The sequence below is a fragment of the Belonocnema kinseyi genome, chromosome 2 (assembly GCF_010883055.1).
Source record: "Belonocnema kinseyi isolate 2016_QV_RU_SX_M_011 chromosome 2, B_treatae_v1, whole genome shotgun sequence".
NCBI classification, from domain to species: domain Eukaryota; kingdom Metazoa; phylum Arthropoda; class Insecta; order Hymenoptera; family Cynipidae; genus Belonocnema; species Belonocnema kinseyi.
The window spans coordinates 106810079-106828493 of NC_046658.1; the positions used below are offsets into that span (position 1 = coordinate 106810079).

At 25.4% G+C, this 18415-nt stretch overlaps 2 protein-coding genes across 2 annotated transcripts in view; one reads left to right on the forward strand and one right to left on the reverse strand.

The window, feature by feature from the left end:
* Positions 1-274: 274 nt before the first annotated feature.
* LOC117167762 (ADP-ribosylation factor-like protein 2-binding protein) lies at positions 275-7254 on the forward strand. The gene is made up of 6 exons (XM_033352927.1): positions 275-467; positions 557-673; positions 6481-6587; positions 6681-6766; positions 6829-6925; positions 7002-7254. The coding sequence occupies exons 1-6, from the start codon at positions 449-451 to the stop codon at positions 7080-7082; spliced, it is 507 nt and encodes a 168-aa protein (XP_033208818.1). The 5' UTR covers positions 275-448; the 3' UTR covers positions 7083-7254.
* A 4395-nt stretch (positions 7255-11649) lies between these two features.
* Positions 11650-18415, reverse strand: part of LOC117183104 (nuclear pore complex protein Nup93-like) — a 31742-nt gene continuing 24976 nt past the window's right edge. Inside the window, exons 6-7 of the mRNA XM_033376275.1 lie at positions 18193-18310; positions 11650-12017 (exon numbers count right to left, since the gene is read on the reverse strand). Of these exons, the coding sequence (XP_033232166.1) occupies positions 11706-12017; positions 18193-18310 (430 nt within the window). The 3' untranslated portion in view covers positions 11650-11705. The remainder of the gene's footprint in view (positions 12018-18192; positions 18311-18415) is intronic.

An 18415-nucleotide genomic window follows, 5' to 3' on the forward strand; every position in this document is an offset into this window, starting at 1 on the left:
ATTCCTTAAGAAACTTATATTTTTATCTGAAAATAATCACTAGACTGACTGAAATATTTTTCAATCCTTCCTTCCACATAATTCTCTTTTAATCCCAGAAATTTCATTGTGATACAATATTTAAATCTCTTTTCACGACATATGAATGAAATGAATTTTGGCGGTTACTCACAAATGAAGATAGCCAATCAAATGAATTAACGTGACGTAGCGTAAGGTTGTCATGGCAACTAATAAATTCCTTTCATTGATTATAGCGTCTGCTCCGTAAATGCAGGCAAATGTCATTGTGTCAAAAATAAACATAAATAATCTTGCATTAGGAGAAGAATTGTAATCAGTTTGTGTTAAAGTGTTTATAAAAATGTGATTAAAACTTTATTTTTTAGTCAAAACTGATCAAAAGTAGCGTCATTTTAAATCGTTAAATTGGATAATAGTGTCGAAAATGGCACAAAACGCCGGAGGTTTGCTATTTTTTTTAGTGTAAAATGATTTAATTTCACATATATCATTTAAAATTTGTTTAGTTTAAACTCTGTTTCATGATTTTTAGATTTTGCAGCAAATTCTATCGATTTTGATACTGAAAATCTTCTAATAAGCAGAACATCAAAAGACGAGGATTTTTCCTTCGATGAAGTTATTGGAATTATAGAGGACATCTTGATGGGTAATTAATAATTAACATTGCATTGTCAATATTAATATTATTAATGATAATAATTACATAAAAATAAAAAACAAATTTCCAGCTATGATTCAAATTTTAAATTATACAGTTTAATCACTTCAAAACAACTAATTTTGAAAGGTATAATTGTATTTTTGTGCAAAATGTTTTTATTATTTCACAGATTAATATATGTACCAAAAGTCTTTGAAAATTGGAAATATACCTAAAAAATATTCAGTTTTTTAATGATTGTTTATTTGTTTGATTCCAAGATGCATCTAAATTCTCTGAATTCCTTGAATTCGTGACATTTTCTGAATTGTAAGGATAGGGTGTCCAGCGATCTTGAAAATCTGGAACTCTCTTGATTTGTTTTAACTTTGAAAATATGGAAATTTCCTTGAATTTCTAACGAGAACCTTGAATTTGAATTTTTGTTTTGCTTTTCAAACAGTTATTTTATTGAAATGCGAAAAAGTAATTTAAATCTTTTCGTCGATTATGAAAGAAATATCTCGTTTAGAAGAAATCTTTCTACTGAAATATTTTTTATTTTTCCAGATATACGAATAATTTATCTTTTATTCGTTACAGAATAAATAAAGAGATTTCTAGGAATTTTTTGTAGACTTTACCAATTATTTTATAGATTGCAATGAACAGGCTTTAATATTTTGAATAATTGTATACGTTATTAATTTCATTTATAGGTACATTTTTTGTTATATTCAACTTAAAAATTATGAAAATTATTAATTGACAATTTCGATGTTAACTCGGTTTCATAATTAGAATGAGCCATGGCGATGTAACGATTTCAAAATGTTTCAAAATATTTTAAAGATTTCAAAAAATTTCACTAAGATTTCAAATAATTCAATGATTTCAAGGAATGAAAAAGATATAAGAAAAATTTCAGAAAATTTGACAAATATTTCACCAAAATTTCCTGAAGATTTCGAATATTTCCAAACATTTTAAGACTTTCATAAGATTTTAAAAAGGGTATAGTAAAGCAGTTTTCTAATATTTGAAAAGATTTCGCATAGATTAAAAATATTTTAATGATTTCAAATGAATGCAAAAGGTTTCAGAAAGGTTTGACAAAGATTTCATAAAAATTTCATACAGTTTTCAAAAGAACACAATACTTCCAAACATTTCAAAAATGGTACAGTGTACAAAATTTCAAGGATTTTAAAAAATTTCGAAGATTTGAAACGATTTCAAAAGGTGTTAAAACATTTTGGAAGATTTGAAAAGATTTCACTAAGATTTCAATAAGATTTCAAATAATTTAATGATTTAGACGAATAAAAAAGATTTCGCCTACAAATATTTAAGAAAACTTTCACAAATATTTCAAAAAATTTCACAAAAATGTCCCAAAGATTTCGAACATTTCCAAAGATTTTGAAACTTTCAAACGATTTCAAACGATTTTACACAGATGATAAACATTTGAATGATTTCAAATGAATACAAAATATTTAAGAAATATTTCACAAATATATCAAAGATTTCATAGAAATTTTATTAAGATTTCATTCCAAAGAATACAATAATTAGAAAGATTTTAAAAATGGTACAGTACAACAGATTTCAAAGATTTTAAAACATTTCGAAAATTTGAAACAATTTTAAATATTTAAATTATTTCAAACGAATACGATAGATTTCGAAAATATTTAAAAAATGGTAAATTAATTCAAAAGATTTCAACAAATTTGAGAAGATTTGAATGATTTCAAACGAACACAAAAGATTTCACAAATATTAAAGACAGTTTTCACAAATACTTAAAAAATGTCATAAAAATTGTAAAAGATTTTAAAAAATCACACAAAGATTTCAAGGATTTTAAAGATTTCAAATATTTTACAAAAATTTTAAAAGATTCTAAAAGATTTCACAGAAATTTAAAGTCTTAACAAAGATTTTAAGTACTTCAAGCGGCTTCAACAACTTCACAAAGATTCTAAGGATTTCAAAGACTAAAAAAATTGGCAATTTCTTTATTTGTCTATGGTTCTGCTTTCTTTAAAAATTTTTGGCCAGTTTTTTCATTACTTTATGTAAAAAAAATTATACTTGGAAAAACTTGACTTCTTGACATGAAAAACCTGGAAAAGACCTTGAATTGAGTTTAAAAGAATCGATGGGTACCCTGTTTAAAATATTTCAAGGAATTTATAAAATTTAAAGGATATTCCAAGAATTCAGGGGATTTATGTGTTGAAAATGGCAGAGCATTTAGGGAATTCACACAATTTAGACAATTCAGAATATTATAGGAAGGCAGGGAATTGAAAATATTCAGAGTAGTCGAGCGGATATAAGACAATTTAGAAAATTCAAAATATTCCAAGAATTCAGTTGATTCAGAGAATTTCAGAGTATTTAGGGAATTGAAACTACTACAAGAGTTCAGGGGATTTATATAATTTTAGAGCATTTAAGGAATTCAAGTAATTACAAAAATCTAAGAGATTTCGATAATTTCAGAGCATTTAAGGAATTGGAGGAATTTTAGCTATTCCGAGAATTCAAGGCATTTAGATAATTTCAGAACATATATACAATTCAAGGAATTCAAGTTATTCCAAGAATTCAGCTGATTCAGAGAATTTCAGAGAGCTTAGGGAATTCAAACTATTACATGAATTAATGGGATTTAGATTATTTTATAGCATTCAAGGAATTCGAGATATTACAAGAATTCAGGTGATTCAGAGAATTTCAAAGCGCATTTACGGAGTACACGGAATTTAGAGATTCAGAATATTTACGGCATTTAGGGGATGTAATGAATTCAGATTAGTCAAGAGTACTCAATTTAGAAGATTCAGGAACTAAAAGTTTCCAAGGATATTTAAGAAATTTAGAAGAACTGAATAAACTCCGAGGATTCAAAGAAACCAAGGAATTCAGAATATTAAAAAAAGTCAGAGAACTTACATAATTCAACGGATTAAGGGAAATAATACAATTTCAGAGCATTTAGGGAATTCCGGGAATTGAAGGAGTTTTAGGAAATCAAAATATTTCAGGAATGCAGATGATTCAGAGAATTGAACCAAATTTGAGGAACTGGGAATATTCAAAGAATTTAGATCATTCAGAATATTTAAGGAATTCAGGAGATTTAGAGAATTCAATGAATTTCAGGAATTCAATGATATCAGATAATTGAATGAAGTTTGGGAATTCATAGTATTGTAGGATACCAGAGAATTCAAGGAATGTGGGGAATTAAGGGAATTTCAGGGATTCCAGAGCAATCAGACAATCAAAAATGTTCCAAAAATTGACGGATCTCACGGACTTGGAGATAATTTAGAATATTTATAGAATTCAGAAGAATTAAAGAAATTTTAGACATTGAAAATATTGATTTAATTCAGAGTATTCAAGGAATTCGGAAAATTAACAGAATTTCTGTGATTTCAAAGCATTTAAGGAATTCAAAATATTCCAATAATTTAGGAGATTCAGAGCATTTGGGGAATTTCACGAATTTCGAAAAATCAGAATATTTACGGAATTCAAGAGAATTGAAGGCATTCAGGGGATTTAGAGAATTCAAGGAATTTGAGGTATTCCGAATATTTAAAGAATTCTGAATATCCAAGGATATCAGGGAATTTACAGAATGCAAGGATTCAGGCAATTCAGAGAATTTTAGACTATTTAGGGACTTCAGGAAATTGAAGAGGTTTCAGGAATTCAAAATATTGCAATTGTTCAAAGGATTCGGAGTATTTAAAGAATTTAAAATATTAGAGGAATCCTGGGAATTCCGAATATTCAAGGAATTTAGGATATTCAAGGATTTCAGAGAATTTTTTAGCGTTAATGGCATTCAGAGTTTTCCAGGAAATTAAAAGAATTTCAGGGAATTTATAGAATCTCAAAGAATCATGAATATACAAGTATTTCAGAGGAATCGAGGATTTGAGAGAATTCAAGGAATCTGTCAAATTTGCATAGCTCTAATGATAAATCTATTAATTTTGAACAAGGAAATATATATTTTTTATTTTAAGTTTCAAAAGTTGTAGTGTACCATTTTTTATCAATTAGAATTCAAAAAAATTTAATTTGGAAAGCTCTAGAGTTGAAAAGGGTCCATTTTTCAATTGTAAAATTGATTAATTTTAAGTTTTGAATTTTCAATAGTAAAATTATTTCAATTGGTGAGCATAAGAATAATTTATTTTTATATCTTCCAATTCTTTAACAGTTTACCGTATTACGTCAATATTAAATTTAATTTAAATCTTTTGTTCAAACAATTGTAGACATTTCAGGTTAAAATTAAATAGTTAATTAATCATTCGTTTTAATTATTTCAAATAATAATTCAAGATTGTTTAATTTTAAACGATTCAACTATTTAATAACAATTTTTTAATTTACAATTTTTAAAAAGAAGACAGTGATAAAACTTGTATAATATTTAAAATCATTCACACTTTTTTTTATATAATAATCTGCTTGAAATTAAAAAAATATAATTGTTACATTCTAACAATATAATTATTTTTATTAAAACTAATATTAGAATTCAAAAATATTAAATTCTTTTTTATATTATTTCAAGTATTTTAGGTAATTAAAATTTAAAAAAAAACTTATTAAGTGAAAAATATATTTAAAGAAACATAGTAAGTAAAAGGTTAAATATATTTAAATCAAAAATATTATTTTTCAATAAGGATTTGCAGGAAAATGTAAAAAAATGGTTAAAAACCTGGAATTTCTACATAAATTTCGTCCCCAAACATACAAACCCCAAATTAACAAGCCTCGAATCCAAAAATTAACTAGCCTCAAACACACAATCTCCATATCAACAAACCCACAAACCCCAAACCAACAAGCTCCAAACCCACAAACTCCAAATACACCAGCTTCATATCCATAAATCAACAAACCCACAAACCCATAAACCTCAAACCCACCAACCTCAATTCCACAAACCCAAATACCTCACATCTTATAATATTAATTAAGAAATTGGTAGAATTTGGGGTTGGTGGGTTTGGGGTTTGTACCTTTGTGGATATAGAGCTTGTGGGTTTGTTAGTTTGGGGTTTGTACGTTAGTGGATATAGAGATTGTGGTTTGTTAGTTTGGGTTTTGTGGATTTGGGGGTCGTGGGTTTGGGGTTTGTAAGTTTGTGGATATTGAGCTTGTGGGTTGGGGGTTTGTACGTTTGTGGATATAGGGCTTGTGGGTTTGTTAGTTTGGGGTTTGTGAGTTTGTGGCTTTGGGGGTCGTGGGTTTGGGGTTTGTAAGTTTGTGGATATGGAGCTTGTGGGTTTGGGGTTTGTGGATATGTAGCTACCTAGCTTGTGGGTTGGGGTTTGTGGATATGGATTTTTTTGTTTGGGGTTTGTTGATATGGAACTTGAGGGTTTGGGGCTTGTTGATTTGGGATTTGTGGGTTTGTGGCTTGTTAATTTGGGGTTTGTAGGTTTGAGAACGAAATGTATGCAGAAATTCCCGGGTTTGAACCATTTTTTTAATTTTACTGCAAATCCTGACGTTCTGGCTCAATTCTGCGAATGTATTCGTGTTCAGCGACCCCAAAAACATAAAGTATATCTATGAGAATCCCATTAGACTCCCAAAACCATTTTGTGGTCCTGTGTTATTAATTTCATTTTTTCGTATAATTTCGAAGATTGATCGCAAAGAAGTTCATACATTCTAAATTGAACATGATTTCCTTTTACGCGTATGGGTTTCTAAACTTTAAATAATAAATCGACCCAATTCACGCAAAATTATTTTTTCAGAGGATGAGTTCCAAGCATTGCAGCAGCGATATTTGGAAAAGTACTGGCAAATTTTTGAGCCTGTCGAGGAAAATAAACTAATTTACATGGATATATTCAATGAATATGTAAGATTTGTCTGAATTAAGACCCAAATCATAATCTTTGTAATCAATATAAATTATTCTTACTATTAATAAATAAAAATGGTATTTTTTTAGAACAGAGAAATAGAAACTTATTTGGAGAACAGTATGAAGAAAGTTATTCCAAATTTTTCTATGGTTACCCTCCTAAATCAACTGAAGTAAGTTTGATTAATTATTTATTAAATATTAATATTATTAATAAAATTTTTAATTTCAACAGCAACAGACGATCAGAATTGGAAGGCGAGATTTTTGAAATTCTTTTAGCGTTTACTGATTTCATCGCTTTCAAGGAAATGATTCTTGATTACAGAGCTGTGAGTTAAATTTTCAAATTTTATGTATCAGTAATTTTAAATTTCTATTTCATTTTGATTATATCTGATATAATAGGTGAAAGAAGGAAGGGTACAAGATTTCAGCAACAGTTTATTCGTAACACCAATGAAATCGTACGATTCAGGCAATAACTAATTCAGGATTACAAAAAAAAAGAAAAAAAAACAAACAAAAAAACAATGAAGATCTATCACGCATGAAATTGCAGTTTTTGTACCTATAAGTTTGGGTTTAGTCATTCCGTTATTTATACTTCGTATTAGGAATTTGATAATGATAATTTTGTGTATATAATAAAAACTATTCTGTAGAAAAACTGCACATTATTCATTATTCTCAATCATTTTTCAATAAGTTGAAGGAATTTAAAAGGATTTGAATGATTTTAGGATATTTTTTTAAAGTTACAAGAGATTTCAAAGAGGCTTAAAAATTTAAGAATTGTCACAAGCTTTAAAAATTGCAAAGTATTTCAAAAGATTGTAAAGGATCTTAAATATTTCGTTGTTCTTTGAAAGATTCTAATTAATTTTTAATACAATTCAATAATTTAAAAAGATTTGAAATATTTTATGATATTTTAAAAAATATCAAGAAATTTTCAAGAGATTTTAAAAGTTTCGAGGGCTTTTAAGAAATTAAAAATATCGTAGGAAATTTCAAATTGATATCAATCCTTACAAAAAGATTGAAAAATTTAAGAATTTTCATGAGTTAAAAAAAATTGCAGGGTATTTAGGGTATTTTTAAAACTTACAAAAAAATTTCCAAAGATTTGAATAACTATAGGCGATTTAAAAAAATGTTATAGGATTTCCGGGAATATCATAATATTTCATTTAATTTTAAAGATTTTAATGGATTTCAAATATTTAAAGGTATTTCCAAAAATTTCATAAGATTTTAAAAGATTTTAAGGTATTTTCAATAAAAATTTTTAATAGATTTCAATAATTTAAAGAAATTTTAAGGATCTTAAAGTATTTAAAAATATTCCAAGGCATTTTTAAAAGCTTGAAAAAGTTACAAGGGATTTCAAAGGACTTTAAATATTTGAGGAAATTTTAAAAGATGCCATGGATTTTTTAATTAATCTCAATAAATTGAAATCCAATTAAAATTGGAAATATTTGACGTATTTGAAAAGATTCCAAGGAATTTTAAATATTTTAGAGAGTTTTAAAATGTCCATTGGAATTGTAAATTGATTTCAGTCATTTGAAGTGGTTTCAAAGTATCGGAAATATTACAGGTATTTTTAATTAATTTGGGTAATTTAATAGGATTTCAAGGATTTAAAATATTTTAGAGAATTTAAGAATATTCCATGGGATTTTAAACGAATTTCACTCATTTTAAGTGTGATTTCAAAGTATTGCAAACATTTGAGGTATTTTAAAAGATTCCAAGAAATTTGAACAATTTTAGGGAATTAGAATAAATGTCATGGAATTTTAAATGGATTTTGATAATTTGAAGTGCGATTTAAAAGTTTTGAGAATATTTGAGGAATTGTAAAACATTCCTTGGAGTTTTACATTGATTTCAATAATTTAATATGATTTCAAAGGATTTGAAATATTTTAGGGTATGTTAAAAGATTCCAAGGTATTTTTAAGAGATTTCTAAGAGCTTTAAAAATTTGCAAGCGATTATAAAAAATTATCAATATTTTACGAAATTTCAAAACACTTTATTCAATTTTTAATTGATTTCGAGCATTTGAAATGGTTTTGAACTAATGGAAATATTTTAGATATTTCAAAAGATTCTATGGCATTTTGCATTGATTTTAGTAATTTAATCATGGAATTTCAAAGAATTTGAAATATTTGAGGGAATTAAAAAATATTTATCGAATTTTAAGTGGATTTTAATAATTGGAAGTGTGCTTTCTAATTATTGGAAATATTTTAGTTATTTAAAAAGATTCCAAGTAATTTTAAATATTTTAGGAAATTTTAAATTAATTTTAATAATTTAATGGGATTTCAAAGAACTTGAAATGTTTAATGGAATTGTAAAATATTTCATGGAATTGTAAACGAATTTTCCTTCTTTTAAGCGTGATTTAAAAGTATTGCAAATATTTGAAGTATTTAAAAATATTTCAAGGAATTTTTAATTGATTTCAGTAGTATAACATGATTTCAAAGGATTTGAAATATTTTAGGATACGTTAAATGATTCCAATTATTGTAGGTATTTAAAAATATTCTATGGAACTTTGCGTTGATTTTAGTAATTTAATGGAATTTCAAAGGATTTGAAATATTTTAGTGATTTTAAAAGATTCCAAGGAATTCGAAATATTTTAGGGAATTTAAATTTAATTTTAATGATTTATTGGGAATTCAAAAAATTTGAAATATTTTATGGAATTTTAGAACATTCCATGGAATTTTTAATCAATTTCCCTTCTTTGATGTGTAATTTCAAAGTATTGCAAATATTTGAAGTATTTTAAAAGATTTCAAGGAATTTGAAATATTTTAGAGAATTTTAAATTGATTTCAGTAATTTAATGAGATTTCAAAGGATTTGAAAGATTTTATGGAATTGTGAATATTAAATGGAATTTAAAATTAATTTCCATTCTTTGAATGGTGATTTTAAAGTATTGCAAATATTCAAAAAATTTTAGGGCATTTTAAAACATTCATTGGAATTTTTAATTTATTTCAGTAATTTAATATGATTTCAAAGGATTTGAAATATTTTAGTTATTTTAGAAATTAAAAGGAATTTGAAATATTTTAGGCAATTTAAAATTCATTCTAATAATTTAATGGGATTTCAAAGAATTTGAAATATTTTATGGAATTTTAAAATATTCCATTGAATTTTAAATGAATTTCCCTTATTTGAATATAGGATTTCAAAGTATTGAAAATGTTTAAAGTATTTAGAAAGATTCCAAGGAACTTGTAATATTTTAGGGAATTCGAAAACATTCCTTAGAATTTGAAATTGATTTCAGCGATTTAATATGATTTCAAAGAATTTGCAATATTTTAGGATACGTTAAAAGATTAAAAACTATTTTCAAGAGTTTTTTAAAAAGTTTCAAACGATTTTTAAAGATTATCAATATTTTACGGAATTTCATAACATTCAATTCTATTGTTAACTGATTTCAAGCATTTGAAGTGGTTTCGAAGTACTGGAAATATTTGAGGTATTTAAAAATATTCTATGGAATTTTGCATTGATTTTAGTAATTCATGGAATTTGAAATATTTTAGTTATTTTAAAAGATTCCAAGGAATTTGAAATATTTCAGGGAATTTTACATTAATTTGAATAATTTAATGGAATTTCAAAGAATTTGAAATATTTTATGAAATTTTAGAATGTTCCATGGAATTTAAATGAATTTTCCTCGTTTGAAGTATGATTTCAAAGTATTACAAATATTTTAGGCATTTCAAATTATTTAGAGGAATTTGAAATAGTTTAGGGAATATTAAAACATTCCTTGGAATTTTAAATTGATTTCAATAATTTGAAGTGTGATTTGAAAGTATTGAAAAATTTTGCAGTATTTACAAAGATTCCAATGAACTTAAAATATTTTAGGAAATTTTAAACATTCCTTAGAATTTTAAATTGATTTCAAGCATTCGAAGTGGTTTCGAAGTACTGGAAATATGATAGGTATTTTAAAAGATTATATGGAATTTTGCATTGATTAGAAATATTTAAGAGAATTTGAATATATTCCATGGAATTTTAAATGTATTTTAATCATTTGAAGTGTGCTTTCCAAGTATTGGAGATTTTTAATTGATTTCAATAATTTAATGAGATTTCAAAGGATTTCAAACATTTTAGGGTATTTAAAAGAAATCCTGATATTTTAGGAATTTTTAACAGATTCCATGGAACTTTTATTGATTTTAATCATTTTAAAGGATTTCGAAAAATTTGAATAATTTCAGAGCCATTTAATAGATTCTAAAGGCATTTTCAAGAGATTAAAAAATGTCATGTGATATTCAAGGATCTTAAGGGATAAACAATTTTGCACGCGTTGATTAATAATTTTCTTGAATTTTGAAAGATATGGAACGATTTTATGGAACCTGTATGGTTTTACGATATTTCAAAAGATTCCAATGGGTTTTATCAGATTTACGAAAATTTTAAATACATTTTCCTACTTCACGGGACTTAATGGACTTCAATGAATTTATTTACAAGAAGTGAAGAATTTCGTAGGGTTTTTAAATTCTTTTAAATTCTTCGTAATTCACTTGAATTCTTCTAAATTTCATTAATTCAATCGATTTAAAAAAAAAAATTTTAAAGCACTTGTTTAATTCATCCAGAAGTCTCTCTCGACTTTTCTAAACTCATTTGTCAAAATTTGTAATTGTTTTAAATTCATTTGAATGTTTATTAATTCCATCGAATCCTTCTCATTTTCCTTAAATTCTTTAAAATTTACTCTAATTTTACTGAAATCAGTCGAATTTTTTGGATTAAAAATGTTTGTTCTAATTCTCTTAGTGTTAAAAATAATTAATTTTTGGCCAATTTTCAGCTCTGAGAATCATAAATTAAACAACTGTTTATTCCATTTATAACAGATTTTATATCATAAATTTCGAAAATTAGAAAAATCAGGTAAGTTAAATATTTTAAAAACATTACATTTCTTTATCTTATGATTTATTAAGAAACTTGTTTTAACATATAAAAATACTGTTAATACCTAATTACACTAAAGAATTTGTTTTACAGAAAAAAAAAATCTCAATGCATAAGTATCTCCATCTGAACAAGTTTACTATTAGTTTCGTTTGGCATACGATAAGGCAAAGTTCCGGCAAAGCTCGTTAAAGCACGAGCTTGGTCCCTCAAGTCTCTCAGTTGCTGTTCTCTAGCGACCTCATCGCCGGGTTCCGCCGAACGTAATTTCTGATACTGTCTATAAAGAATCGTCATTGTAGCCAAAAGAACATCAGCTAAGGTGCCTGAAACTTCCGGGGAGACACGACGCAAAGCAGTAACTCGTTCATCAACTTCCTTCATACTCAAAGGCAACAATCTCGACTCAGCGATAGTCTAGAGTCAAAAATTATTTATTAATTTATGCGAGGCAATAAATTAATTAAGAGAGTGGCGATTCGGCGGACGATTTCAAATTCCCGGTCAAGTTTTTCAATTATCCGCAAAACGCAAAAATTTATATGCATTTATTTTAATTCATGACGTTCATTCTAAACATCCTTTAACACAACAGAGCAAAGAATTGCAAAATAAATGAGTTTGAAAATAATATTTAAATTTTTCAACATAAAAATTTAAATTTTTTACAAAAAACTATGGAATAATTCAAATTTCAGTTGAAAAAATTAATTAAAAAAAAGAGTATGAAAAAATTGTTCTATTTTCAACTAAAGTTATAAATTTTCCAATAAAATGATGCATTTTTAACTGGATAAATTTTTAACTGAAATAAAGAACTTTTAACTAGAATAATTAAGTTGTTGACTAAAGAGATGAGTTTCCAACCAACAAGATTAATTTCTACCAAAAAAGACGAAATTTCAACTAAAAAAAGATAATTTTTTAACAAAAAATTGATGAATTAAATTATTAGTTAAAAAATGAATGCTCAACCAAAGAGATGAATTTCTAATTAAAATGACTGAATATTCAACTGGAATAATAATTACATTTTGAGTTTTAAAAAAATCGAAAGAAAAACAGTTTTTAATCAAACGGCTCATTTTTCAAACAAGAAAAAGAATTTTGAATGAAAACGATAAATCTTCAACAACAACAAAATCACTTCTTAACATAAAAGTTTAACTTCAAACCAAATAATTTTATTTAACCTAATAATTAAATTTTCAACTAAAACTACAAATATTTAACTGATATACTTGAATTTTTAACAGAAAATAATATTTTTTAAACAAGAAGATGAACATTAAAGAAAAAGATAATTTTCTAGAAACAAAATATTTTGTAACAAAATAGTTAAATATGCAATAAAAAGTCAACTTTTCTTTAAAATTGTTGACTTTTGATCTAGAAAATAACCATTTGTAACCAAATATAATTCAATAATTACGGTTTTGACTAAAAAGATTAATTTTCAGCCAAGAAGATTGATTTCTACTAAAAAAGATGAAATTTCAAATAAAAAAGATAAATTTTCAACCAAAAATTGATAAATTAAATTTTTAGTCAAAAAAAGTTTTCAATCAAACAGCTCATTTTTCAACCAAGGAAATACATTTTTAATGAAAATGATGAATCTTCAAAAAAAAAAATTAATAATAATACTTATATTTTCAATCTCAAAAAAGAATTTTCAACTAAAATGATAAACATTCATCTGGAATATTTGAATTTCTAACCGAAAAGAAGAATTTTAAACAAGAAAATCAACTTTCAAAGAAAGAGATAATTTTCTACAAAAAAAAAACAACTATTTTTTAAGAAAATGCGTCCATTTTTAACGAAATAGTTTAATTTTCAATTAAAAAAGACTAAGTTCCATCACAATTGTTGAATTTTGAACTAAAAATATCAATTTTTAACAAAAAATTGAATAGTTGAATTTTCCATATAAGAAATTAATTTTCAACCAAACCGATGCATTTTTCACAAAGTACATTATGTTTTAAACGAATATTTCAATTCTTTAATGCAAAATATCAATTTTCAACCAAACAGTTGAAGTATCACTACAAAAAGATACATTCATTTTCAAGAAAGTAGTTACATTTTCAACCAGAGATGAATTTTAAATTAAAATAAGGAATCGTGTACGCAAAAAATTAATTTATGACAAAAGAGTTTAATTTTTAAGTTAGGAAAGATGAATTCGAACTGTACAATGTAAAAAAATTTGCATTATAATTCAGAAATATACTTTCTTTAAAATACTACGTCTAATCTAAAAACTGCTTGAAGTACTTTGTTTATATAAAACTGGAGCAAGTAAGAATTTTTAAATTGTAACGAATTCTGACTTGGAAGAGTGATTTTTTTTTAAACTTTTCTTCTAAATTCGAATTAAAATTCTTTAAAAAAATTCCCGTTCCATGTGAAATTATACGTAATTCTTTACCGAAACTTCCTGCCCTAAAATAAAAACTATAATTACAGGCCTCACACAGTCCCTATGTGGTAAAATATATGTTACGTTCATAGGGCACTTTTCTCGCGATCAAAGGGTAACAAATTTAGGGTAAATTTAGAATATTTCAGAGCAATTAAAATTACATTCAAAAGAATTTAAATGAATTGAAAAAAAACTTCCATTGAGTACCATACAATTTGAGGGAAATATGAAGAATGGTATAAAATTCATTTAAAAAGTAAGCTGAATTTAAAAAGAAATCAAATGAATTAAAAACAATTGAAAAATATGAAAAAATTTATTGAATTGTGTAGAATTGAGTGAATATAGAAGAATTCAAACGAATTTAAAGAGACTAAAACCCTTGGAAATCTCTTGAAATTGTTAAAAAAAAATTTAATTCCTTAAAATATTTAGAATCCTTTGATATCATTTGAAATCTCTTCAAACTTTTTAAAGACCTTGAAAACGCCTGAGAATCTTTTAAAATAACCTCAAGTATTTCAAATGTTTTTAAATTCCACTAAATTACTAAAATCCATAAAAAATTTATTTGTAATCTTTTGAAATAAACTAAATTATTTAAAATCCTTCAAATTCCTTCGAAATCATCGGTAGTCTTCTAAAATAACGTGAAATCTTTTTAAATATTTTAAAACCTCATACATCCTGTAAAATCGTCACATATCACCAGAAACTCTAGAAAATGCTTTATCGTGAAATATTTCAAAACCTTTCAAATCACTTTAAATTAATGAAATTAATAAAAAAAATTAATTGGAATCATTCCAAATTCCTTAAAATTATGGAAATCTATAAAACAATGTCTCGATATCTTTATAAATATTCTGAATTATTTCAAAGAATTCAAGATAATTCAAAAATATGTATGGAACTGAAATGAATAGTGATTAAACCATGAATTAATTTATTAAATGAAAAGTGACTAATATGATGTTCTTTTTATTAGAAAAAGTGAGTAATAGTGACTGTGTGCCAGCCCTAATTTTTTTAACAGTTACTTCTCACAGAAATGCTCTAACTTTTGTTATTTTTGACAAAGTGCCTGGCTCAAATAGGGTACCCATAGGGACCAAATCTTGAAAATAGGGCACTTTAAGGATCTTAAATGAATATAGGGTACAATAGGGGATATAGGGACCGACGTATAGAATCAAATTAATTAAATTCTGATTTAAAATATTGACAAAGATGCAGAAAATCTTTGAAAATTAATTCTTTCTTCACTAATTTTAACAATAATTAATACATTTTGTCCAAATATCATACACTTAATTTTGAAGTGTTTTCAAAACCCAGGATATTTTACATACATTTTTTTAATGGTCCACGTCTAAAACATTTCTTTAGAAAATTCTAAACTCATTAACTTGCAATATTTTCAAATTTGACAATTATATAGTTCACATGCATTTTGAACTTGAGTTGCCTGAATTAAACAAAATTTAATTTAAAGATTTTTTCTACCTGAAATAATTTCCTGGTTCTAGTTTTAATTTCTGTAAATTTAACTTCTTGCAAAGTGGAAAAATTACAATTTTCTATTCCGTTCAATTTTAACTTTATTCTTTTCCAAACTGGAATGATTTCGATTTGAATTCTTTTTAATTATTGAGAAGAATTTCTAATTTAAACAATTTTCAAATCAAATAACTTTGAAATTTTTTATATTGATAAAAGATGAATACTTCTATGTAGCATTGTTTATTCTTGAAGCCATTCACATTCAAATATAGTACAATTTGAACGTATTCATTATAAAATTGTTCAATTCCAAACTTTTTAAATTGTGATCACTTCCAATTTGATATTTTGAAACACTTTTAGTTTGATACAATATTATTAATTTTTGAAAGATGATGCAATTAAATTTTATTTCAATCAAGACTTTCATTTTGAAATTATAGAAATTAAATATATATAATTTCATATTAGTTAATAATTTTATATATATAATTTTAAATTCGAACAATTCCAACTTTATTTTTAATTGTTCACTTTTTAATAATCGAATTCTAAATTATTCTATTTCTCATGTTTTTGACAAAAAATGTCTAAACAAAAAACATTGTATAAAAATTAAAATTAAACAATTTTGAAAAATTGGTCTTTAAACAGTCGAACAAATATGAAAACTTCGTACAATCTGAAGTTTAGGGAATGAAGAATATATGAATTAAAAATATTTTAAATTAATTTTTCTATATATCAGCCCTGGAGACTATTTTCCTGTATATATTTCTTAACTTGCGATGTTACCTGCGGGCCTCACAGTCCCTGTGGGATAAGATTTAGGGACCAAAGGGTACTTTTTTCGCGCTCAAAGGGTAATAAATTCATGATAAATTCAGAAGATTTCAGAAAAATTCAAGTTACATTCAAAATAATTCAAATGAATTGGAAAAAATGTTAAAAAATCAACAAAAAGATCCACTGATTTCCGCAAAACTGGAACTAATTTACAGGAATTTAAGATCAAAGAGAAGAACTCAATGAAATTCATACCGATTCAAGGTGAATTAAAAAAAATCAAATGAATTGAAAACAATTTAAAAAAACCTAATTGAATTCAGTAACTTTAAAATAGGCTTAGAAAAATTCAAGGGAATTCAAAGAATTTGATGAAATGCCTAAGAATTCAAAGTGAGTGAAGAATTGAGTGAATTTGAAAGGATTCAAGTAAATTAAAAAAATTCAAGAGAATTCCAAAGAATTTAAAAGAATTCAGGGTAAATTTAAAAAATTTAAAATCATCAAATTTTTGAAACTCTACTAATTTCTAACACAAGAATTGACTAATGATTACAAAAAAATACAAGATAAATTCCAAAGAATTCAAATGAATTGGAACAATTTTGAAAATAAAAAAATATGATTGATTACAATAAATTTTGAGTGAATTTAAATAAATTTAAAAGAAATAATAAATATTAGATGAAATTCATAAAAAATCAACCTGAATTTAAAAAGCTATCAAGTGGTTTGAAAACAATTCAAAATCATAGAAAAATTAATTGAACTGGATAGAATTGTTTGAAAATTTAGAAGAATTTAAAAGGATTTAGCATAAATTAATAAGAATTCAGGGAGAATTAACAATGGATTGTAGAAAATATTTGAAAATCTCTTCAAATCTTCGAAATCCTCAATATCCTCATCCTCAAGTATTTGAAATCCATTTAAATCCCATTCAATTACTGACATCAATACAAAATTTCATTGTAATCTTTTAAAACAATCCAAATTTGAAAAAAAATACTTTAAAATATTTCAAAGTCTTTAATCATTTTAGCCATTGATCCTCAGGATCAATTAAATAAAATAAATTCTAATTTAAAAAAATCCATTGAATTAAGTAGAAAATAGTAAATTTATAGAAATGCAAGTGAAGTAAAAAACTTCCAGTGAATTAATAAAATTCAAGAGAATTCAGGGTGAATTGCAAATCTCTTCAAACCTATAAAACCCTACAAAATACATCACTTCTCATGAAATTCTAGAACATTTTTTATCCTATAATATTTCAAAAGCTTTAATATCACTTTAAATAAATGAAATTAATCAAAGAAGATCCTTGGAATCGTTTAGAATCCACTAAAATACTTTAAATTAAAAACTCCTGAAAATGCCTTAAAAGTTTTAAAAATACCCTAAAATTTTAAAAATTTCTTAAAATTATTGAAATCCATTAAAAAATAAACATGTGCTCTTTATCTGATTTTTGTTATTTTTCCCAAAGTGTCTGACTCAAATAGGGTACCCATAGGGACCAAATCTTGAAAATAGGGCACTTTAGGGACTTTAACTGAATATAGGGTACAATAGGGGATATAGGGACCGGTCTGTGAGGCCTGTAATTATTTTTTTTCAAATTCTCTCTATATATATTATATAAATGTTAAGAAAATAAATAAAAAACAAGCGATCATCTCTCAGATTTTTACGGGAAAATTGTTAAATTTTCACCGATTTTTAAAATTAAATTCCCAGTCATTTCCCGGGGTTTCCCCGGTCAGTAAAATTCTCGTTTAATATCCGATTTCCTGGTCAAATCGCCACCCTGATTAAATTTAATTAAATATTCGTACTTAATATTAATTGATGTTTCTATGAAAAACTTACCATCAAAGCACTTTGATGCTGCTCGTTGTGAAACTGGTCAAAAAAGACTATCAGATCTCGCAATGTGTAAAAAGCTGCTACTAATTCAGAAGGGGCTTGAATTGGTAATCCTTGATACCTAAACATTTTTTAAATTTATTATATACAATTAATAAAAAACAGGCTTTAGATGGAAAATTAACTTTATTTATGAGGCAAAATTTCCAGTTTTCTAACCTGATAT